A 23,862-nucleotide genomic window follows, 5' to 3' on the forward strand; every position below is an offset into this window, starting at 1 on the left:
GCCTTAGAAAATAAAGGACTCCTTGCATCAATAGAGTACCAGGACTTAGAAAATACAACATTCTTAAGAAAAGCCCTGTCTTCCCATAATATACATATGCATGAAAGTTAAAAAAAAATACTATTTATGCTCAGAAAGACTTTGCATATACATTTTATTTTCAGTCAGAAACCTTTATTTCAATTGGTCGACCATAAAAGTATACGATAAAAACAGGAAATGTAATACAAGGAAATAGACAAAAAAGGTAATCTAATAAAATAATATCCCGATCTATAATAAGCCACTGACATAGTTCCATATCCGACGGCTCTATAAAGCCAATGAGTATAAAATACACAACTGAGCGAATAGTTTCAATGTGGCTCATACCAAGGAGTTAGTTGAAAAAACAATCAAAGTCATAACTTTGGAATACAAATTGTATACACACATATAAAAAGTAAAACCAAATGCATTTCAAGGTTAAAACAGTTAAATAAATTTAAAATACAGTTTCTAAACCCCAAAGAACTACAACGATATTCTGCTGCAACTAAAATAACGATTTTACAAAAGTCATGCGCCTACGTCACTTTGAAGTCAGAAATCTTGACACGGCAAAGACAGTGGGCTTACGGGTGTCAGACTTCAAAACTCGAAATGCCTCAGTACAGTGAACAAACCCCAAGTTCCTGCACATTTGGTCAAGCCAGCACTTCCTTATTAATGTATAACCCGGACAAAAGAAAAAGACATGAAGCTCCGTCTCTTCCTCCCAATTGCAAGCTGGGCATTCTCTAAGAGAAGAGTGTGTCAATTTGCGGGTGAATACACAGAGCCGCAAAATGTCCATTCTAAACTGGACATACAGTTTTCTCGCCAAAAATGGCTGGATGTCATCTAAAAAAGATTCCATTCTGTAATCATCTTTTAGCAATAAAAATTGGTTCGTCAATTGACCTACAGAGGAACGTCCCTGTACAGCGGCAAGTTTGCTCGAACGGTAAGCTTTTATCACTTCAGAACGTGGGGTTGCAGCACATGCTTCCTCAGGGTTGCTCCACAATGTTGGTTTTCCCATCTTAGTGCATTCCTCCTTTATACGTGCAAACCAGGGGATTGTTACTACTCCTGGAAGGCTCAATATCTCGTTTAGTTCTGTTCTGTACGCTGCCAATTCCGGAGTCACCCACATTCTGCGCCAAAAAGTTAAGGGTCTGAGGCCCAGCTCCTCCTAATCGGTCTAATTCCTAGATCCAACCGCAGGGGAACAAGGAGGGTACTAGCGGGGAGACCCAGGATCTGCCTCATAAAGTTATTTTCCACCTTGCTCACAGGTCCTCAGCAGCAATGCCCCCAGAGTTCAGCCCCATACACTGCCCCGCCCATTTTATTTTACATTCTTAAAAGAATATAAAATAAGATGTATATGTAATGAATGAGTCTCTTTTATTACTATTCGGCCCATGAGATGGGCTCCCTGGGGCTTCAATGAGGTTCAGGCAGTGGTACCATGCTCCCCCTCCCCTTTGATTAAAATTGTTGGCCCGGGGATGGGGTCACGAGGCCAAAAAATGGGCTGGCCCAATGCACACCCACATCTCCAAACATGCACACATGTATATATTTATTTATTTGTGTGTGTGTGTGTGTGTGTGTGTATATATATATGCAGAGCACTCTCAGGATCAATTGATCAATTGGTTATCTTTTTAATCAGAGAAGATGCGCTTCGGCTATGGTGCCTTCCTCAATGCTTTGTTGAGAAAAAATTTGCTGACTCACACTCACGATTGTTTTAAAAAATGTCAACATCCTACTCCCATTAGAGCATTTCAAATTGTAAACAGAAACAAAGGGCTGCATGATCTTGTACTGAATGTTCCATTTTGCAGCCATTTACATCCCAAATGGTGGCCCATGTCTCTCCTTCATTGTTGTCGTGGAAAGTAAGACTTCTCTTTAAGCAATCTCACATTTTGCCTTTGAGGTAGCACTTAATAATTAACCAGATGAAAGTACTTCATTTGGGTAGACTTTTTCAGCAAATCTGGGGACTCTTCTTGGAAGAAATAAGGTTCCATTCAGACTCTGGTGCGCATTTAACAGAAATTAAACCTCAATGGGAAGCACTTACAAACATAAACATAGCAGGTACCCCAGTGGAAGCCCAACTTCAGTAAAGCACAAATAATCCTAACTTCTTGGGCTTGGTGAAAGCAGAGCAGGTGTGTTTCATCTCATATTCTATGTTGAAAAACAACCTGATCTTGTTAATGGAGGTGACTGCAGTGTTGATATTTTGAAGCGCTATCTGATTTGGGGTGACTGTGATGAATGGTTTCTTTCTCATTGTCTCCTGGTGAGAGCAGAGTGTCTGATTCTCCCTTTTAAATACTCTTAAGTATGCAAGTGCCCAAAATGTATAGCACCATTCACACATCCACCCATAGACCCGCACATGCACTCACACACCCACCCTGACACTCACACAGGCACTCATAGAACCACTTACAGAGCCACACAGGCACTCACCCACCGACTCATAGACACACACAGGCACACACACACCCACTCATAGAGCCACACAGGCACTCACACACTTACTCAGACACTCACACACCCACTAACAGGTTTCCACAGGCACTCAGACACTCACTCACAGACCCACACAGGCACTCACAGAGCCATACAGGCATGCATGCACCTACTCAGTCACTCACAGATCCATTCACATACTCACACAGGCAATCACAGCCCCATTTACAGACCCATACACCCACTCTCAAAGGTGACAGGTTACAATTAAGATAAAACATTGAAAAAAGTAGAAATTCACTTAAAAAACTAAGGTTAGAGGTATGTTGCAGTTAGGGATTAGAATTTAATAAAACATAAACATTCACTGAAAAAAACAAAGGTTACAAGAACTTTATAGTTAGGCTCAGATTTTACTTGCACAAAACCAGTGAAATTCGGCAGTTATAGTTACCTGAGCTCACTATAACTTATGCCCCTGCAATGCACTGCTTATGACCTCACATATTATATCACTTGTAACATGGTCAGTGACATCACTGATAACAACACTAATGACATTTCAAATTACATCACTGATGACATCATCTAAAGAACAACTCACACATCTGCTCATACACCCATACAACCACTCATACACTCACTCACACATCAATACAATGAAATGAAATGAATGAAATGAAAAGGAGTCTTATTGAGCGTGATTGCTGCCCTGAGGCGTCCAAGCGCTAAAGAACAGGGATTTTACCTACTGGGCGAAATTAACACAGGAAAGTTAGTCACATCTGTTAAAAAGAAAAGTTTTAAGTTGTTTACGGAAGGAAAACAAATTAGGGTTGGATCTAAGGTAGAGAGGAAGTGAGTTCCACAGCTTGGACGCATTATAAGAAAACGACCTGCCTCCAGCTCTAGATCTTCTAATTCGGGGGACTGTAGCCAAAAAGGCGTAAGTGGAGCGAAGCTGTTTCTTAGGATGGTGAGAAGTGATTAAAGAATGGTTAATTACCAGGCCAGTTTGCCAGTAGGCTTGATGGGAGATACACATGGATTTGAAGTTAATTCTCTCCCTGACCGGCAGCCAATGCAGGCTCTTCAGCCCGGGCTTTGCTGAGAGCCTTCGAGGGAGCTGAAGCAACGTGCGTGCAGCACAGTTCTGAATCAGCTGAAGTTTTCAGGTGCCCCTAAGTACAGGGCATTGCTGAAATCTAGACGGGACTGAATCAGACCTTGGATAACAATTTGTTTGGCTGCAAAGGGTAGGAGAGGGAGAATCTTTTTTAAAAGTCTGAGGAGACCAAAACAAATGGGTGATAGCTTAGTTGCCTGGGTGTTAAAGGTAAGGGGCTTATCCAACCAGACTCCAAGACTTTTTATGTTGTCTTTGGGAGTGGGTGGCGCACCCAAGTTGAGGGGCCATAAAGAGTCGATAGAAGGCGAGGCCGGGGGTCCAAGGAGCATAAGCTCAGTTTTGTCTCCGTTCAACTTAAGACATGATGCGGACATCCAGTTTTTTACTTCCTCCAGGCAACTCATCAAACCGACCTGCGATGGCTGGCTGTTCTTTTGCATAAAAGAGACCACTAGCTGGGTATCGTCCGCATACGTGATGATCTTAATGCCATATGGACGGCCGATCTCAGCCAGCGGCCTCATATACATGTTAAATAGCGTAGGGCTCAACGATGAGCCCTGCGGTACCCCGCAGCCCAGGGGTCTACTGGAGGATACAGTATCTCCTTCAAAGACTTGAAAAGTCCTGTTGCTCAAAAAGGACTCAAGCCAGGCTAGTGCTTTCCCTGACACTCCTAAGCTGAGGAGTCGACACAGTAAGGTTCTATGATTCACCGTGTCAAACGCGACGCTCAGATCGAGGAGGATGACTGCCACCGATCCCCCGATCCAAGTTCCGCCTGGTTTCCTCTGTGACCGCCAGTAGGGCAGTTTCCGTCCCGTGTTTGGGGCAGAAGCCCGTCTGGGTGGCATCCAGCAGATGGTTACTCTCGAGAAAAGTTGTTAGATGCGTGTTAATGTGTTTCTCAAGGATTTTGCTCACCCAGGGAAGCAAAGAGATGGGGCGGTAGTTGTTGAGATTACCGGAGTCTAGATTTGGTTTTTTTAGAAGCGCTTGCACCATGGCTTGCTTCCGTGTAGGCAGAACAAGGCCTGAGGACAGGGATGCATTATGTAGATCCATAACAGTGAGGAGAATAACATGTATAGCCGCAACCAAGGTGCACGGGGGAGCTGGATCGCACGCAGAGCCTGACTTTACTTGACGCATTATGGGTTCAAGTGTCTCTAGGTCCAGCAGGGGGAACTGACCTAAGGTATTTAAGGGGGGGGTGGCCAGCTTCTGTAGGAAGAAAAGATCTTTTGGCAGAAAGATCTAAGTCAACATCTGAAAATGATAAATAAATTTGATTGAATTTTTGAAAGAAAAATTCCGCCAGGTCGTTACAACGGGACAGAGTGCTGTGGTTAGAAGCAGGGGGTGAAGGGAGCTTAGTGAGACTGTTTACTATTTTTTAAATTTCTTTTGGTTTGGATCTAGCCATCGTGATTTTTTCTGTATAGTAGGCGGATTGTGTCACTTTTATCTCTAGCTTATAGGCTCTAATCGCCTCTCTATATATAGCTTTATCTGATGCCACTTATCCCAAGCGCCACCTCCTTTCCAGTTTTTTGCATTGTCGCTTTTTCCCTCTAAGCTCCGACGAGTACCAGGTGGCGGTTTTCCGCAGTCTTTTTAAGGTGGTTTCGAAGGAGGAGAATGGAATCAAGGGACTTCGAGATCCAATTGTTTTACTCGTCATTATCTGATAAGGGCTCCCGAAAAAGTGGAAGTCTGGAAATCGCAAGAGTATTGGTACACTGTTCTAAGGGAAGTCTGGAACAATTTCTGGATTTCCGCAGAGTGGGAGTTAGAGGGAGAGGCCTATATATAGACCAGGTGAAGGGGATCAAAAAGTGATCGGTCCAAGGGAGACGACTAATAGAGCCTATTTTAAGGTCGGCGCAGTTGCTGAATACCGGGTCCAGAAGATGGCCTTTAATATGAGTAGGGAATAAAATAAGTTGTTCCAACTGAAGTGCAGCTAGACTGGCCGCCAACTCTACGGCTATATTATCAGAGATGTTATCAAAATGAATATTAAAGTCGCCCAACAACGTAAAGTTAGAAGGAGAGGTGACCAGATCAGCGACAATGGAAGTGTGGAACTGTTTTAATGGGCCAGGAGGACGATAGATAAGGGTGCCTGAGAAACTATTATTTGGGGAAAAATTGATAAAAAAGGGCATACTTTCACAGTCCGGGATGGAGTCGAAGGTGCATCGGCACGTGTACTGGTCTTTATGAATAATTGCCAAGCCACCTCCTTTCCCATGGGCACGATCTTTACGCACTCACACACCCACTCACTGATCCATAGAACAACTCACACAGCCAGTCACTTACCCATACAGTTACTCACACATCCACTCATTCATCCATACAACCACTCACATACCCATACAGCCTCTCAACAGAGCAACTCATTCACCGATACAACCACTCAGACACCCACTCAAACACCCATACAAGCCATCACATATGTCCATACTCACCCATACAGCCTCTCACATATACCCTCACTCTCCAATACAGCCACTCACACAACCAATCAGTTAACCAAACACCCACTCAAACAAACACTCAGCCACCCAATCAATCAATCAAATAAACTTTATTCGGTTTTATGTCAGAAAACCATAAAAGTTACACGGATCTAAATGCATAAAAACAGTAATACATTAAAACATGATTAAAAAGTCAGAACCTCTTACATAGTTTTAAAAAAAAAGACCCAATACCCACCCACCCAAATTTATTCGAGGCCTTAACCTCATTGATGCTGATGCTTTTTCCCTGCTGTGCTGAGAAATCGTAAATCCCATTGTTCATGACGAGCTGGGCTCGTCATCAGCCTGGGAGGAGGCTACTTCATGACGAGCCCAGCTCGTCATGAGCCTGGAAGGGGTTAAAGTGCAATATGCCAGAAAAGCATGACTTCCAATTATATTTACTTTATACCACAAGTTAGATCAGCTAAACTAATAAAACATACCTAAATCGTCCAATATCTACACATCCATACAGGCCCTAGATTTCACAGAAGCTTTTAAAAACCCTACTATAAAAGTAATGCAGTCCTCTTTCAGCAGTTGAAGGTACATAAGGGCTGGATGGGCCTGTCTAAAATTCATTCTTTTAAAAATGGGGACGAGAAAATCCCTTTGGGGGGTTTCATACAACTTGCATAAAAACATAAAATGCAGCTGATCCTGCAGAGACTGTCCGTCGCAGCCACAGGGAGCTAGCACTTGACCTCTGCTATATCCCTTAAGCCTGGCTAACACGAGATGGAAGAGGTTCATCCGAAACCTTGTTAATAAAAACTTCTCGTGTGTTGATAGAAAACCCAAAAGATAAGGTTCCGTTGTCGGAGTTGTTTTGAGTATTAAAAACATACGCACACTGGGTTTCAGCATCTCCTGAGATTCCCTGTCCACTTTCCTTGAGGTCAAGAAGTCTACCCTAATTAATTCCACATCCTTCTTGACAATGGATTCAGGCTTTCAATATAAATCACTGCGCCCTACCCCTCCCAAACTGCTTTTAATATATTTAAGACATGAAATTCTGTATGCATTATCGAGAGACATACACTCTCCTAAAATTAAATGGTTGAGAGTTAAATCTTTGTTCAGCCAGCACCTCAACCAGAAAACCAGGGTACGCAGTGCAAGGACATTGCTTAAATAGGGAACCCCCAGTTCCTCATGAACCGCTAGGTTAGAGGTTCCACGCGGAACACACAATAGGCGCTTCAGAAAGTAATTCTCTGACACCTGATGGGAATTCGCAGCAGTATATCGCCAGATTTCACTACCACTATGGCCATGCTTTTGGCTTGATAGTCTTTCAACATAGCTCCTATTGGTTTCTTCCCTATTGTGGAGGCAAAATTAGAAATGACTGCATTTACCTGGGCCAGGTCCCCCTTTTTCCTCGAGATTAAAGGACCCCATTTTAATTGTTCATCAAGAAGAACCCCTAAATTGGAAACTTTTTTGGGTCTAGAAAATCCTATTAAAAGGGATTGCAAGCCCATGGCAGTCCAGGATATAAGGACGTCGTCGTCCGCATATAGCAGGACGGGAATACCACGCCGCCCTGCACATGGGTAATCAACTCAAGTTCCTCTTAGTACAGTATTCAACTCATTGATGTAAAAATTAAACAAAAATGGAGCCAAAATGCTTCCTTGCCGTATTCCCCTCTTAATCTCAAGGTCCCTAGTGACACGAAGGTCCTGAGAAAACCTGACATTAGCCTTGGTTGATTTATGCAGGTCCTCTAGAATACAATACTGTTATCCACCCCCATTGCCCACATGGACTGCCACAATTTAACCCTATTAACGCAATCAAATGCGGAGGACAAGTCCATGAAGGCAAGATAGATAGTGCTGGGGCATGCAACAGTGTATTTGCTCAGCATCATAGATAGATTGAGACACTGAGCAGCAGTGAAACTTCCCGACCGAAATCCATACTGGACCTCCAACAGGATCTCATGCTCCTCCGCTCAAGTTGATAATCTCTGCAAAAGAATGAGTCCTTCAACCTTAACCACTGAGTGAATGAGGGAGATTGGCCTGTAACAGTGGGGGCTATTCCTGTCACCCTTCTTGAAAACAGGGACTATGGTGGAAGAGGCCCAAGCCTGAGGACAGCCATTCTTTGCTGCTGCGTTAAACACTGCCTCCAGTATCAGGGCCCAAAATGGAGGGTCGGACTTAAATAAGTCCGGAGGAATCCCATCTGGGCCCGGCGCTTTATTAATATATAGCCCTACAATACCAGCCATAACTTCACCCTTTTCAAAAATTATTACTGGGACATTTGTGTCCCGACTCTCTTGGCAAATATGCTCCATAGGGCAGTCAAACATAGATTTGAAGTGAAGCACCCACTCCTCCTCAGTAATGTGTGAGTCTAAGGCCCCCCTCACTTCCTGACCAAAAAGGGGTTGATTCACAATGTTCCAGAACATTGTGAATCGACCAGTCGTTGTGATGGTTTGTTCCTAAGAGTGCTTGAATCAATCAGCTCCCTCCAGCCTCCTCCTTCAGGGCACCCTTTCGTCTGACCAAAGCTGACATATTCTTTACGACAAACACACACCTCGGTTTGAATTCTTGGTTTGACTGCCAGAGCTTCCCTCAGCTTCTTTGCTGCCTTAGAGCAATGAGAGTCAAACCATCTGGGGACGCGATTGGCAGTTCTGCTAGCCGGGACACTTCAAATTTCACCAACTTTACACACTCAGCCACCCATTCAGCCACTTACCCAGAAAGTCACTCACCCACACAGCCACTCACACAGCCACTTAGTCACCAATACAGCCTCTAACATGTCCACTCACAGACCCATACAGCCACTCACACAGCTAATCACTCTTACATCCACTCATATACCCTCTTAATCACCATACAGCCACTCACACAGCCACTCACCCAAAAACCCACTCACTCACTCACCAATACAGCCAGTGACACCCCTACAGTTAGTTGCAATCCCACTTATTCACCCACACAGGTCCTCACACACCCACCTATTCATCTATACAGCCTCTCACAAACCCACTCACACACCTATACAGCCACTCTAGCATCCACTACACATGCATACACACAATCAAACAGCCACTCATATAATATGTTAGAAATAGTATCACTCATTAGTAGTACACAAAGTGTAGCAATTTAACATTTTTAGCACATTAGTATATATGTTTAACACTCATAAACGTTTAGAAAACACTCACAATCACTAGATGCTGTCATCAGTGATATCATTTGAGATGCCCTCTGTATTGTTATCATTGATGTCACTGACTGTCATAAGTGATGCAATATGTGAGGTCATAAGCAGTGCATTGCAGGGCATAAGTTATAGTTAGCCTGTGTACCTATAACTGATGAATTTCACTGGCTTTATACAAGTAAACTCTAAGCCTAACTATAACTTCTCTGTAACCATTGTTTCTTCAGTGAATTTCTAAGGCGTTTTAAATTCTATTTCCTAATTATAACGTTCCTGTAACCTTTGCTTTTTTCTGTGAATTTCTAGAGCTTTTTAACATTAAGTGAAATACTCATTGCAATGCACATAGTGGCATGTTGGACACAGGGCCTGGCATTGTGCTGCCGCCACCAAGCTTGCTTCTGCTTCCCTTCTCCTTGCCATCAATTGTCCAAGTCCATGCCCTTGCTTCCTTATTGCAGTCATGTGTGAGCAGTGTTCTGCCACTGCTCTACCTGCCTGCCCTTAACAGTTAGCTTGCTGCACCATCCGCCTCCTACTTGCCCGGTGTTGTCCGAGTCCATCCACCAGCCCCCTGTCTCCTGCCCTAAATATCTGATGTGCTGCCACTGCCCTTAATTTAGCTTGATGACCAAGCCCACTCCTCCTGCCCTTTGTTGCCCAATCATGCACCCCATCTTTGCCCTCCTGCTTAGCCTCTGTGCTTAACTTGCTGCCCCTACTCTCCTTCCTCCTGCCCTCCAATGTCTGTGTGCATGCCCCTCTCCCTCCTTTCTGCCCACCATAGTGCATGGACCTGCCACCCTCTTTGAGTGCTCTGTTGAGCTGCCACTTCCCCACCTGCCTATCATGGTCAGATGGGTGCCAGGTGTCCCTGCCACCCCCACCCTGCCTGTCCAAGTTCCGTGCCTTGATCCCCTCCCTCCTGTCCTCCATGGTCCATTTTGTTGCCACTCCCTTCTGCCCTCCATGTTCTGGTGTGCTGCAACTGCTCCTCCTGCCTGCCCTAAGTGGTCTGTTGTGAAGCCCCTCCCTCTGCCCTCTCTTGTCTGTGTCCAGCCCCTACCCCTGCACTCTGTCTTCCATGGTCCTTTGTGCATGCCCCTGCTCCCGCCCTCTTGGCCATTATTGCCATTGTGCTGCCACTACCCCCCTGCCTACCATACATATTCTTCTGTGCTTCCACAACCCCTCCCATCTTCCCTGTGTTGTCAGCTTGCTGTCCCTGACCCCTTCCTCCTTCCCTCTGTTGTCTGTGTATATGTCATTATAGTCTCACTGTTGCCCTCCATAGTATGTTGTGCTTCCAGTGCCCACCCTGCCTGCTCTCTATGGTCAGCTTTCTGTTCTTTCCCTGCCCTCTGCCCTCCGTTTTCCATGTGCAGACCCCTTCTCTCCCTCCTGCCTTGTCTGGTCTGTTGTCGTGCCCCTTCCCCCTCCCTAATGCCCTTCACGGACCATTATATTGCAACTGTCTCTGATGTCTGTTCGGTATGGTCAGCTTGCTGCCCATGCCTCTTTCCCCTCTGCTCTCTGTTGTTCGTGGGCATGGCCCTGTCAACTCCCTATTGCTTTCTATGGTCCGTTGTGCTGCACTGCCATACCACTTGCCCTGTGGGGTGTAATGTGCTACTTCAACCCCTGTTGCCTGCCCTGTAAGGTCAGTTTGGTACCCCTGTCCATCCACCTCTTGCCCTCTGTTATCCAAGTCCATGTCCCTACTCCATACCCCATCAGTGGTGTGTCCACTTGCATGACAGAGCCAGTTATTTGTTGGCTAAGTGGAAGATGAGATTTATAAACTTACATGCCATTTTATTATGCTTGGCCACTGCAGCTTGCACCACCCATTACCCCATTACCCCTGCCAGCACTGCCAATGACAGCACCAACACAATAAATGACCTTCACACTCCTACAAGTGTGACAATTCAGATGCTCCGGTCTCTCATTGTCCACATCGGGACTACGTGTGGGTAGGTGTGGAAGGACTTGTCTGCGCGTCGGACAGGCACCTACTCTAAGGTGCCACTACATGGGAGCAGACCGTTGATGCGAACTAGCAACCTTTATAGGGTCACACCCAAGAGAGCAGGACCGGCTGGCCTGCCTAGTTACTTTCAGTGGAAGGTAGTATAGCCCCTTCCGTGTGTAGCACAGTTCTTTTTATTTAGGTCCTGACGAATTGAAAGTATAGCATGAAGCATGCCGACCATCAGGCATTAGATACGCTACTGGACCACAGTACCAGTGTGCATCTCTCCCTCACCGTTTTTATTAAGGTGGGTAACCACATCATTAAAATAATTCGCGGATTACCTAACCTTTTTTAATTTTCACACACTTTGCACGTCTACACCACTCTTAGTACCCTCATACCCACATGCAACAACTGGCAGGAACAAAAGATCTCCGATAAAGAGCCCCTTCTTGGGTGCCCGTCAGACATTGCAGCGCCAGTCTGACGAGGAGCAATACCCAGATGATGAAGCATGACACCTAGCTTGCTAGGTTTGTGAGGGTTTTAGTTCCGAAAGGAGAATTCTCCCCCTTTTCTTTCCCTTCTATGCCTTGGGGAACCGTGTACTTCTCTATGTTTGAGATATTGCCAGGGCCTGTACACTGGACCCCGTTAAAAATCGCCCACCTTGGTTCCCCCCTTTTTGTTGATACAATTCAGACTGTGTCATGCCTCCAGAGCTAGAGGGATGGCTTGGGTAGAAAGTGTTAGTGATTTCAATATATATTTAATTAATAAACAACTGTTGTTGTGCTAGTCCTTAAATTGGACAAACAGCAACACTGTGCAGCAGACTTTAATAAGTGCCACGGTTGACAAATAAGTGCTTGTGCCGAGCACCGGAAACCACCTGCTCAAATTAAGCACTGTTTACGCTGTGTTCTCACTAAAATGCCCAGTGGAAATGCCTTGGAATGCATGCATCTGTTTTGCTGAAATCTGTCCTGTGTAAGTGAGAACATCAGTCCTAGGTGTCTCTGTGGAAGGGAACATCAAAAAACCAGTGCACGTGGTCAGCAGTTGTGGCTCAGCATTCTTGAGTATTCATCTGATATTAAGATGTCAGTAGGTGATATGATGTCAGGAACGTACTGTGTCTTGTATTTGATCAATCTTAACTTGCCGTTTCTGGGGACCAATTTTGAATTTTCCAATAAATCTAACTATTCTGTGTCTGTCAGGCCTTCCCTTAGCTTCTCCTCCCTTCTAATTCACACACCTCCTTATCATGACTATGGCTCTCTTGCCAGATAGTGTAGTAAGGTCATTATCCTTCATCACAAATCTAAAACAAATGTGACACATAACGCTTGGTAAGAACTTCATGTGTTTGTTTGTAAGTATGGTGGTTGTCAAACATGTACACCATACTGATCCCAGTGAAAAAATATCAATACAGTTAACCTCAGGCAAGTTATGCAGAAGGGTGATGTCATTGTATTTTCTAAGGTTAAACTCTGACAAATGGAGGATTCCATAGAGATCAACTGGTTTCATGAGGGAAACTGTGCCTCAACATGATGGTTTGCCCTGAACAAGGAGCCATTACTCATTGAAAAAGGTGGCATGAATATTATCACAACTCAAACCTAACCCAGGAGTAGCTGTAGTGAGGGATGACCCCTGTTAAAGGTTGGTCACACTGAAGGTAATGCCATTCCGGGATTGGAAAAGCCCCCCAAGATTAAAAAGGTACAGAGCAACTGAGAGGCCACGACAGGCCATATCTACTAGGTCTGTTCACATGTGCGGTGGTTTTGCAACATCCAAGAAATTATACATACAAGTATAGCTGAGAAGAACTGGTGTGAAGGATAGACCTTAATGGTTGCTATCTGAACTCCAGACTGTTCAGAAGTCTGGACCAATCCTGAAGAAATCACTGCTGTAGTTGAACTGTCGGCCTGATGGCGCAGGACTATCAAACTCCAAGAGAATGGACGGCCTGCCAGTGATGTTTAGAGCCTAAATATCTGAGAGGACCCTCTATCTATGGCTGCTCCAGGAACAGGAGGTCACCCAAGCCAGCTGCCGAAGATTCTGTAAGACAAAATCCGGTCTAGGGGGAGACACGCCTGCTTCTGCTTTCATCAGAGGCAGCCTACTGGGTCCCTGAACCCCAGGCTGTGGTGAGTTTTTTGCACCTTCTTGTTGCTCCCAAAAGGTTTGAGGTTTATGTGAATTCCCCCCTCCTCAAGCCTGGGGATTCAGTATGATAGCGCTAGGCACTCACCATGGTTCTGGAGCCCTCAGAATATCAGTTTTTGCGCACGTGGGCATGATATATTGATATTTGTACACCCGGTCAGTACCCCAGGGATTGTAAATGTAAATGTAAATGTATTTGAGCTTATATAGCGCACAGCTACCCACAAAGGGTTTCCCGGCGCTTGCTTAGGGAACCTGTCCTGGTATTCCCCTGTGAGATATCCCCAGCAGGGTATCCACAAGGTGAAAGCCAGGCATCCCGCTGCGAGGGGCCGTTGTGGAGATTAAGCAAGCTATTGCCCAGAGTCGCAGAGTGTGAACCCGTGAGTTGAGAAGGCATCAGAGCGAGAATTATCGAGTCCGTGGAATTTTTGAGCCCAAGACCCACCGAGGCGGGGAATTGAACCCTGGTCCAGGGCCGATCTCAGCTTCCGGGTCTGCCGCCTCTAACCCCTGAGCCACACTTCTCCACATTGTATAGTCTGCAACTTTGTCCCTGCTTGTCCGATGCCTAGTGCCTGCTGCCATTGTCCCTGTGGGCACCTTGCTACCAGATTTTCTTTACCTCAACCAGTGTGCTAAGCGATACAGACTCCCCAAATGTTTAAACCATAATGGTGTATCTTGTGACAGCTGTTACCCTTTATGAATAGCCTATTGGTGCTCCAGTAGAGTGCAGATGCTGCTAACCCCATATGGGACACTGTCCCTAACCCCAAAAAGTGATGGTTTTGACTTGCTAAACTTGGGTGCGAACTTCATTCTTTAAATGGTGGATCTGCAGGTATTCCGGTGAGTCTGGACAGAGTTATTTTCAATAGGTTTTTGTTATTACTCAATGAAAAAGTGTTGTTTTTACAGGCTAAGTCGCCGATGTCCTGTTTTCAAAAAGCGACCTGCATTTTCAACATCAGATATCTGTATCAGGTTCACCAACCCAGTAAGCCATCTTTTTGTTTGCTCTTTTTCTTTAACTTTTTTTAGTTTTATGCTCTGACGGCAGACAATGCACATTTATGGATACTTAATTAACATTTCAAACATTATAAAAAACAAAGGAAAAGACCACAAACACTTCGCAAAATTCATACATTTCGACTCGCCACGCTATAAGCTAAGGCCTCTTGTGAGCCGTAACTCTGGTAAGGTTTGCATAGGTTAAGCCGTGATGACAGAGTATTTTTTAAAGTGTCTCTGCTTATCATAGGATGTGTAAAGGAGATGGGTGGAGGGTGGGGGGGACAGCGGGCAAACCCAGTGAACCATTTTAGTGAGGACTAGTCACAAAAATGAAGGCATCCCATATGCACACCTTGAACTGGACACGCCACTGGCACTTTTAAGACTATGGGCCTTATTACGATGAGAGTCGGAAACCCTCTGACATCAGATCGGAGGCTTCTGAGCCTCATTGCGGTTTCAATTCCACCTGCCTAATTTCGGGACTGCTGACCAGAGGACGGTCGGTCCCGAGACCGCGACAGTGTTGGTCAGAGGCAACTCGACCGACATCGTAATCCAGCCCTCGGTGTTTTAATCGAACAGCTCCTTGTTACTCAGAATATCAGAAGCTTGTTATTTTATTTCAGTTTTATTACATTTTCGATACCATTCTTTCCAAACAGCTAATAAAATCAAAAACACACTTAAACAGTTAAAATAGTTAAAACCGTTACTACTCTTATGGAAAAGGCATAAAAAGGATAATATATTTAGTCATTTCTGTACAAATGAAAAATACTAGCACTTGCTTTATTGGTATTCATTTTGTCTAAATTAAAAAGAGCGGTAAGTATTTTGTGTTTTCCATCCAGAAGATGGCATATTGGAATGCAGCTCCAGGATGCAAGGTGAGTGCTGTGCAGTCATGGAGAGACCACAAGACACAGTACGGACCGTGATGCACTGAGGTTGAATCAAGTATCTGTCACCCCTCGAAAGTTAGTGTCCCTCGAAAGACTGGTAAAAGCCATATTATTTTACAGTATAATTTAACATTTGTGTTTTTTTCCTACATTTACATCCTCAGACTCCATGCTGTGCAAAAACGTCCCTGCTATATTGCTGAAACCCTGGTTGAATAACTTATCTTGTTTTAAAATTTACATGTTTTCCTCACATTTTTATTTGTAATGCCCCTCTCCTTCTCTTCTACATTCTGCATGCCTCATATCTTTGTAGAAAACTCTAAATAACCTGCCTATCTTAATCTCCCTTTCTTTGAAGCCATATCCCTACAACCTAGCATATGTTTATTCCATCAACTGTTTGGTTCTCACTTAACCCCCTCTAATGAGCACAACTAAATCCTTAGGGGCAGATTTACAAGCCCCTTGCGCTTCTTTTGCGCCGCCGTTGCGTTACTTTTGTGATGCAACGGCGGCGCAACAGATGCGCCATTGTGCGGGCTATTTACAACGTAACGCATCTGGGAGATCCGTCACGTTGTAAAGCCCTGCGCCTTAAGGAGGCATTCTGGTGCAGGGGGGGCGTACCAGCGCAGGAACGCCTCCTAAAAGTGGCTAAGTGAAATCTACAAGATTTCACTCAGTCACTTTTAGGCCAATGCTACGTCAAAACCATGCGCCTGCTTGAAGCAGCCGCAAGGCTTGATGCAGCATTAGTAGAATGGGCCCCCCAGAGCATTGCTGGAGCTGCGTCGCGCATGCGACGCAACTCCAGCAATGCGATACCTTTACGGCACAGATGCGTGTCGCATCTGTGCCGTTTTTGCCCCATGGTGCGCCGCATTGTAAATGCGGCGCATCATGGGTGGCGGAGGCATGGCGCACAATTACTGGCGCATCCCTGCTAATTTGCAGGGATGCGCCAATAATTGTAAATATGCCCCTTAATGTACAACATAGAACTGGAGTCAATTCATTGAATGGTTTCTTTGAAAGCAAAGGACTTATCTCTATAAGCAATGGACTGACATCTAATGTTATGCTCACCGGAGGGCGCTGCAACGCCTTGTCAGAGCTAGTAAATGCTTTATAAATGTAATTTCAATTCGGTCCCTTCCTCTAAAGAATTATAGTTTTCTTGTGATCTATCCTTTGGGATTGGTGAATCGTCCTCATGCCTAACACAGATTTCCATATAAAAGGTTTTTCTTTAAAAAAATGCTAATTTTGTGTCACTGTGAAAACTCTTTGCAAACATGCAACATAGCTCTGATATTCCATATAGCAGGCTATTCTCGTTCCAACGAAACTGGATAAAATGGTATCCCCCTAGTATGGCAGGGCATGAGTGTTCCTATGTTTAGAGCTATGGTCCTAATTATCTATGAACATTTAAAATGTAAGATTACTCATGTAAGCAGGAAACCGACGGAACTAACTCAGTATGCAATGATATTTACATAGTGGTTTGGAATCAGTGCTTAATTTGAGCCGGTGGTTTCCAGCGCTCAGCACCAGCACTTAATTTTCAACACCGTATTTATGACAGTCTGCCACATGGTGTCGCTGATCATCTAATTTAGAGATGAACAAAAAAACGGGTGTTTATAAATACAATATACATTTAAAATTACTAATACCTTTCTCCCAGCCATTCCTTTAGCTTTGGGCAACTGAACTAATCTGAACCGTCATACTTGCAGGCGAAAGAGATGGCTAGTAGTTGTTTTGGCAGCAATGGCAAGGACGGTGGGTAGTGCAAGCTGCCATGGCCTCCTGGTCAGGCTCTGGCACTTTTTATTTTACAAATTAAAACACTGGGTTTAGTCCTGTTGAACTAGCGTTAGGTTCTTGTTCCTCACGAAGCTGACGCTTTGAGTGAAACCAGAAATTATAATGTAGTACACAGTTCAGCTACAACTTTTTTGCTTAGTCAGAACTTATTTTATTGTTATTTTGTGCAGAGTTGGCATGGTGTTTGCTGCATTATATGCATCTTCTTCCCATTCACAAAATACGTGACCAACAACAATATTTTTTCTTCCTTGTAATGCAGGTAACCGTCACCACTATTGGCTACGGGGACAAAGTGCCACAAACATGGATTGGGAAAACCATAGCATCCTGCTTTTCAGTATTTGCTATCTCTTTCTTCGCTCTTCCAGCGGTAAGTCCTCATTAGAAGAAGCAGCCCAAATCCTCTGTCATTAGATTGCTCAATAGACTGAAGCGTCATTTGTAGAGTTAATGACCCCCTACCCCACATTTTGAATTGAAAATTCAGATCTATATCAACAAGTGAAAAATACAAGGGTTATGGAAATACAGATGCACTCCTAACATTCAAAATGTCTGTAGGAGTTTGGACATAATTACATGATTAACCAATTGCAATTCCCATTTTTAACATTAAATATTCCATATGAAACATTTTATGCATCTCAAAACTAATACGTTTGTGTTACCTTTTGTTCCTATTGTCGAGTTTGCAGTAGCTTACTGTATTGCTCTTCGTTTCCTGTTGGCTGTACTGTGCCCTGATTCACCGTGGTTGGCGGGTGCTTCATAGTCACTGACATGATTAAAATAGAAAAGGATAAAGAGAGAAAGAGCCCAGGGATTCCATCGCTTATTTGCAAGGAATGGAATCAAGAAAATTATGTAGTTTCTTACATCATATTGTTCTTGTGTGCGAAGTCTATCAACCCACCAGTTACAATTGTATTTTATTTTCTGGACTTTTGGCTTGATTTGATTTGATTTGATTTGATTGGCGATTTATATAAGCGCAACTTTGCCCAAAGGCGTCAAGGCGCAAAAGATGGAATATAATAGCCAGGTACTAAAATGGAAAGGAGAAAAGAAAAGTCTAAGAGTAAGCTTCAGTGAAGAGCAGGGTTTTGAGGCCCTTTCTGAAGAGCAGCAGGGAGTCCTGGCCCCTGAGTTCCAAGGGGAGCTCATTCCAGAGTCTGGGGGCAAGTGTGGAAAATGCCTTACCACCCCATCTAGCCTTGGCAACTCGAGGAATGGACAACAGATACTGACCGGAGGAGCGTAGTGTCCTGCCTGGGGTATAGGGCGACACTAAAGTTCTGATGCCCTCAGCGCCAGCGCCGTGAAGGGCCTTGTGGGTGATGGTCAGGATTTTGAATTTGATTCTGGCATGCACCGGAAGCCAGTGAAGGTTTCTCCTAATCCTGGTCCCGGAGGAGCGTCTGGGGGCGTTGACAACAAATCTTGCTACCGCGTTCTGGATAACCTGCAGGCGAAGGAGAAGTTTAGCGCTCATGCCAAGGTAAAGAGCATTGCAGTAATCCAGTCGCGAGGATAGAAGGGCAACTGCAACCTGTTTCCGGGCATCAGGAGAGAGGTAAAGAGTAAGTTTTCTTAAAATTCTCAGGACCCCACAGCAGGTTGCAACAGTTCTACTTACTTGCTTATCAAAAGCAAGTGAGGTGTCAAAAATGACTCCCAGGTTACGGGCAGAAAGGGAAGGCTGGGGACAGGATCCAAGGGTCTGGGGCCACCAATCATCTGACCAAATCTCCTTTTTTCCCCCGAAGATCAAGATCTCCGTTTTAAGCTTGGATTGGAGAGAGAAAGGCTCATCTGGTGAAAGTGGAATCTGTGGTCATGATTTCAACACTGTGGAATGCTTGTGTTTTCAAAGTCTTTTTGAAGTTTCACCTACGCAGCAAATCCTGGATACACACCTGATTTTTTTCCCCCAGTGGAACAGTGAGTTTTCTGCTTTGGATTTGAACAGGAAAGGATCAAAAGTTGGAAACCGTGACTAGAAATTACTATACGGACTGCAGGATTTTCTCTGTGGTTAGACCTTGGTTTGACCAGTATTTTAATCCAACATTATGAGAAAGGTTGCTTATATAGGCATCGGATGTATGTAGTGAAAGTAAGTACTATAAGATATAGCATCAATGAGTGCTTGTATGATAATAAAGATGGGTTATAGATAGTATAGGGTGAGGGGACCAGGAGTGCTTGCTTTCCACCTTTGGTTTAGCTCTGCACGCTTTGTGGGGTTTTTGTGCAAAAGGCAAGGATGATCTACGGTTGCAGAAATAAGAAGAAAGGCCAAAGATTATGGCAAGCAAAAGGAGGCAACTGGCAATTTGGAGAGTTGTGCCAAAGGAGTGGAATGGTGAGAAAGGGGGATTATGAACTGAAAACGGAGGTCTTGGTGTTTAAATCTATGTAAATGATAAGCAAGAGGTTCATTTGGTAAAATTCTGTCTTATTTTTACGCATTCTGGTATTAGCACATGTTTCTCTCACTGCTGTCTTGCAAGTCAACAGAGGCGGCTTGTTATACCTGCTGCTCAGCCAGTGTGATTGGGATGTGGAATGTTGGTGTGTGGTGATGCCGTGGAATGTTGGAGATTTGTTTGTAAAGAAGGGAGGTATGTTTTACCTGTTGCTCAGCCAGTGTGACTGGGGTGAGGAATGTTGGTGTATGGTGATGCTGTGGAATGTTGGAGGTTTTAGAGAGTGACTTGGAGAATGGGCTGATCAGCTGGAAGGCTGCTCCTGGTGGGGCTCTTCATGATAACAATTTAATACATCGTTTTACCTAATCTACACCTGGACTACTGGGCTTCTTTTAATTACAACATGGCTCCACTGTGTTTTAATTGTCCACTAGCCCAGAGCAAGATTCATCTATATATCAGGAGTGGAGAGTGACTACTGTCCTCTTGGGAGACTACAGGGCGGTAGCAACTGATACATAGTGCAGGTGAATTTACCTTTGTATTTGTTCTCCTACAATGTACATCTACTGACAGTATTGGTGAAATCTCTGCCGTCTCCTATAACTTTGATTCTTAGGTTCCTCTTGGTAGGGTGTTGTTGGATTGACTTTGTGTGGCATACCTCAAAACAATGTGTGGGATTAATGGAATCGTCCATGACAACACGTTCTATGTATGTGAATTATATTGTGGAATGTTTTCTATAAAGTGAAGGGTAGCACATGGCACACACAAAGGTGCTGTGACAGTGACTAGTCTACTTACATTTCAGTTCCAGTACACTTAAAAACACCTTAGCTAATCAGTATCCCGACACTTGAGTATCTGAGTGCAATTAGTCAAGGCTAAGAAAAGGTTTTTAATTTTTCTTCGAGAGGTCTGGGCTTTGCAGTTGTTTGATATCAAAAGGGAGAAGGTTCCAAAAGAGGCTTCCAGCCATTTGCAATTGCCTGCCTACAATAGACTGGTGTAAGACCGGGAAAGGACCAATAGATTCTTATTTAGTGATCTAAGATACCTCTTAGGTTAATTCCGATAGACGAGGGACTGAATGTATACCTGCATGCTACCCGTGTGTGTCTCTTCACACCAGTGTTGCAAATGACTAGCCTAATGCTTGGAACATGTAAGATTTTAGTTTTTTCCTGGACGGCAGCAGGGAATGGCATTGCCTTACATGAAGGGGGGTGCATTCCACAACTCAGACCATCATGAGTCGAGAAGGCTCTACCTCATACAAACATTGATTTAAAGCATGGTATGTCCACCATGTGAGCTTCTGAATTCCTTGAATGACGATCATGCATGGATCCAAAACTTTATAGGCCAGATGTATTAAATGATTTTCTGGTTGCATAGCCTTCAGATTCACAACATCCTGAATTGCATTGAATAAAATATAAATAATGAGCGCAATTCAGAAGGCACTAGCAGATGGATGAAACGCATTCGGCAAAGACTTATTCGCTCAAGGTTTGAGGTGACATTGCTTGGGGCAATGAATCAGAATTTCAAGTACATCACAAGAGATGTACCAAGATGAGAACACTGGAAGTATCTTGTTTGTGCCCAGAGTTAAAGAAAGAGTTAGAACTTACTCCAGTTCATGCAGCTTTAGAGGAATATTAGTTTTGAATGCACCCCCTGTTCAACACTTCGCTGTTTGTTGTGCCATTTTCATAGCGTGGACTTCTGTTTGTCGGAGTATTTCCAGTGCTTCCCCCCCATGGCAACATGAACGAGTTGCTTACGGCTAGCATGGTGTGTCATGCTGGTGGTGGCAGCTGACTACCAGATTACTACATGGTGCACAGAATGTCGAACTTGGGCTTCTGCTACTTTGTGTGACCATGAGTGCCAGAAGATCCCATTGGAAGGCAAAGCTTGACTACATAAAATGTTAAATCCAAGATGGTGGTCTCATTGTTGGTTATGACATGATGTTACTAGGCCAAGATGTGGAAAAACTCTTCCTGTTTCTTGCATATAAAAGGAAGAAATTAACACTGGTAGATGCATTCCAACGCATTTCGTTCCTTGATTTGGAATTGTTTTGGGGGGGTGTTCAATGCCACCTTGCTATACACCGTTGTCCCTGATTTTTCCCAGCAGAATTGGATCAGTCTTTGGGAATTTGCCCTTTTCTCTTGTCTCTTGTAACATTGGCTTTTTTTCTTATTTCTCTTCTAAGCATTTTTGTATCAACAGTTTGTGGATCATCTGTCTCTAAACGTATTACCCTGCTTTGCTTCTTTCTCCCTTCTTATATGAGGGGAGTTTGATGCCTTGCTGGTTATTTACATACGCAATCTACATCATGGAACAAGATCTACTCAGATTGCAAAAGGATAGATTTTTCCAATACGGTTTTATACTCCTGACTCTGACCCTCAAAAGAAGATACTTGTCGCCTTACATAATATTGGTCTGTGCAAGATATCACAGTGGTCACTATGAGGAAGCTACCTTTCATTGTGCAATCTTAAAGGGTACCCAGCAGTCCCTGACATTAAGTCTTTCTCAACTCTGAGATGTACATATCTTCAACAAAATTCAAAAGTGTATTTGACAGTCAGACGTTGAAATAAAGTATCCACTAGCACTCTAGTTCTGCTCAGAAGTTCTCATTCAAGTGCCTTAATGAACATGTATTTGTTTTTGTGCAATGCACTGTATGATGCTTACTGGAGTCTCGTTTTTGGTGTTAGCCAGTGGTCTTTGTAAGCACAACCTTGTCTCTGCAGTGTGTAGGCTACATTACTGGTACCGTTGAAGAATTGGGTACATTTCAGAGCGGCATACTTGACCTTTGTTTCTGCACTAAGTGGTCCCCATACATTTCAAGGAGAGAGTGAACGATTGGGTTCCTGATAGAACCCACCCTTCCATCGCCAGTACAGGTCAGCCACCGCTACGAGGCAAAGGACCTAAAATATTGTATCACTTCATGCAGCACTTCAGTCTAAGCTCTTGTAATCAGTTGAGGGAAGTGCAAAAACATCTTTGATGAATCTATCTTTTGTTTGATTGATAATTTGTAATGAGGATTAGCTCTCATCACTTCCTAGGCAGTTGCTGCTAGTAGATCACCCTCCAGTAGTTGACTATTCGATCAATAGATCCTCACTCCCAGGTAATGGAAGATACAGCGTTCCCAATATAAGATTCCCTCCATGTTTAGTTGCCTGTCAAAGGATCATGGACCAGATACTTATGGGTCTTGTCCCAGTTCACCCGAAGGCCCAATACTGCTCCAAACTTAGCGAGCCCCACCAGAGAACCTTTGATGTCAGTGCGCTCCCCTCTAGATAAGGCAGCAGATCATCCACACACAGTCAGATGTACATAATCTTATTATCTATAGGAAGTCCCCAGTAGGACCAGCCCTGCTGGAGTGTGAGCACCAACGCCTCCACTGCTAGTGTGAAGAGCGCCGGGGATAGAACACAACCCTGCCTAGTACCTCTTTTGATGTCTTAGGCTTCTGATATGAGGCACCCAGTTTACAACCGAGCTACTGGGTCAGTATTGAGGAGCTTCATCCATGGGAGGAAACTCCTTCCCAAGCCCATACTTGTCATGACAGTTTACAAGTATTCCCATCGAAAAGAATCAAAAGCTTTTTCCACTACCAGCACCAGAGCCCTGCGGCTGGTCGTAGCAGGAGAATGCAGGACATGTATCAATTGCCTTATGTTTGGAGCCGTGCAATGGGTCGGGATAAATCAAGACTGATTTGAGTGTTTGAGGCCCTGGACGTGGGGTCAGAGCATAGTGGCCTCGATCTGACCAAGGATTTTGTCATCCACATTTAGGATTGAAAGAGGTCTATAGGGGGAAACAAGATCTTCCTCACTTCCTTGCTTGAAGTGGTACCAAGAGGGCCTCACCCACTGTGGGGGGAGAGTCCCCTGGCCTTGGGCAGTAACATGGATTTTGGTCTGCCTTGGGGCTAATATATCACTGTATGTGTAATAGAACCTGATGGACAAACCATCTGTGCCAGGGGTTTCGTCCGGGCTAGAGATTTTATTATTGCTCCTCACACCACTTGTACTTGGATATC

General features: G+C 44.3%; 1 protein-coding gene across 1 annotated transcript in view; it reads left to right on the forward strand.

The window, feature by feature from the left end:
• Nucleotides 1-23,862, forward strand: part of LOC147733911 (potassium voltage-gated channel subfamily KQT member 1-like) — a 911,116-nt gene that overhangs the window by 841,788 nt on the left and 45,466 nt on the right. Inside the window, exon 7 of the mRNA XM_086952463.1 lies at nt 17,582-17,692. Within this exon, the coding sequence (XP_086808589.1) occupies nt 17,582-17,692 (111 nt within the window). The remainder of the gene's footprint in view (nt 1-17,581; nt 17,693-23,862) is intronic.

This window comes from Lissotriton vulgaris, chromosome 1_2, assembly GCF_964263255.1.
Source record: "Lissotriton vulgaris chromosome 1_2, aLisVul1.2, whole genome shotgun sequence".
Lineage (NCBI taxonomy): Eukaryota > Metazoa > Chordata > Amphibia > Caudata > Salamandridae > Lissotriton > Lissotriton vulgaris.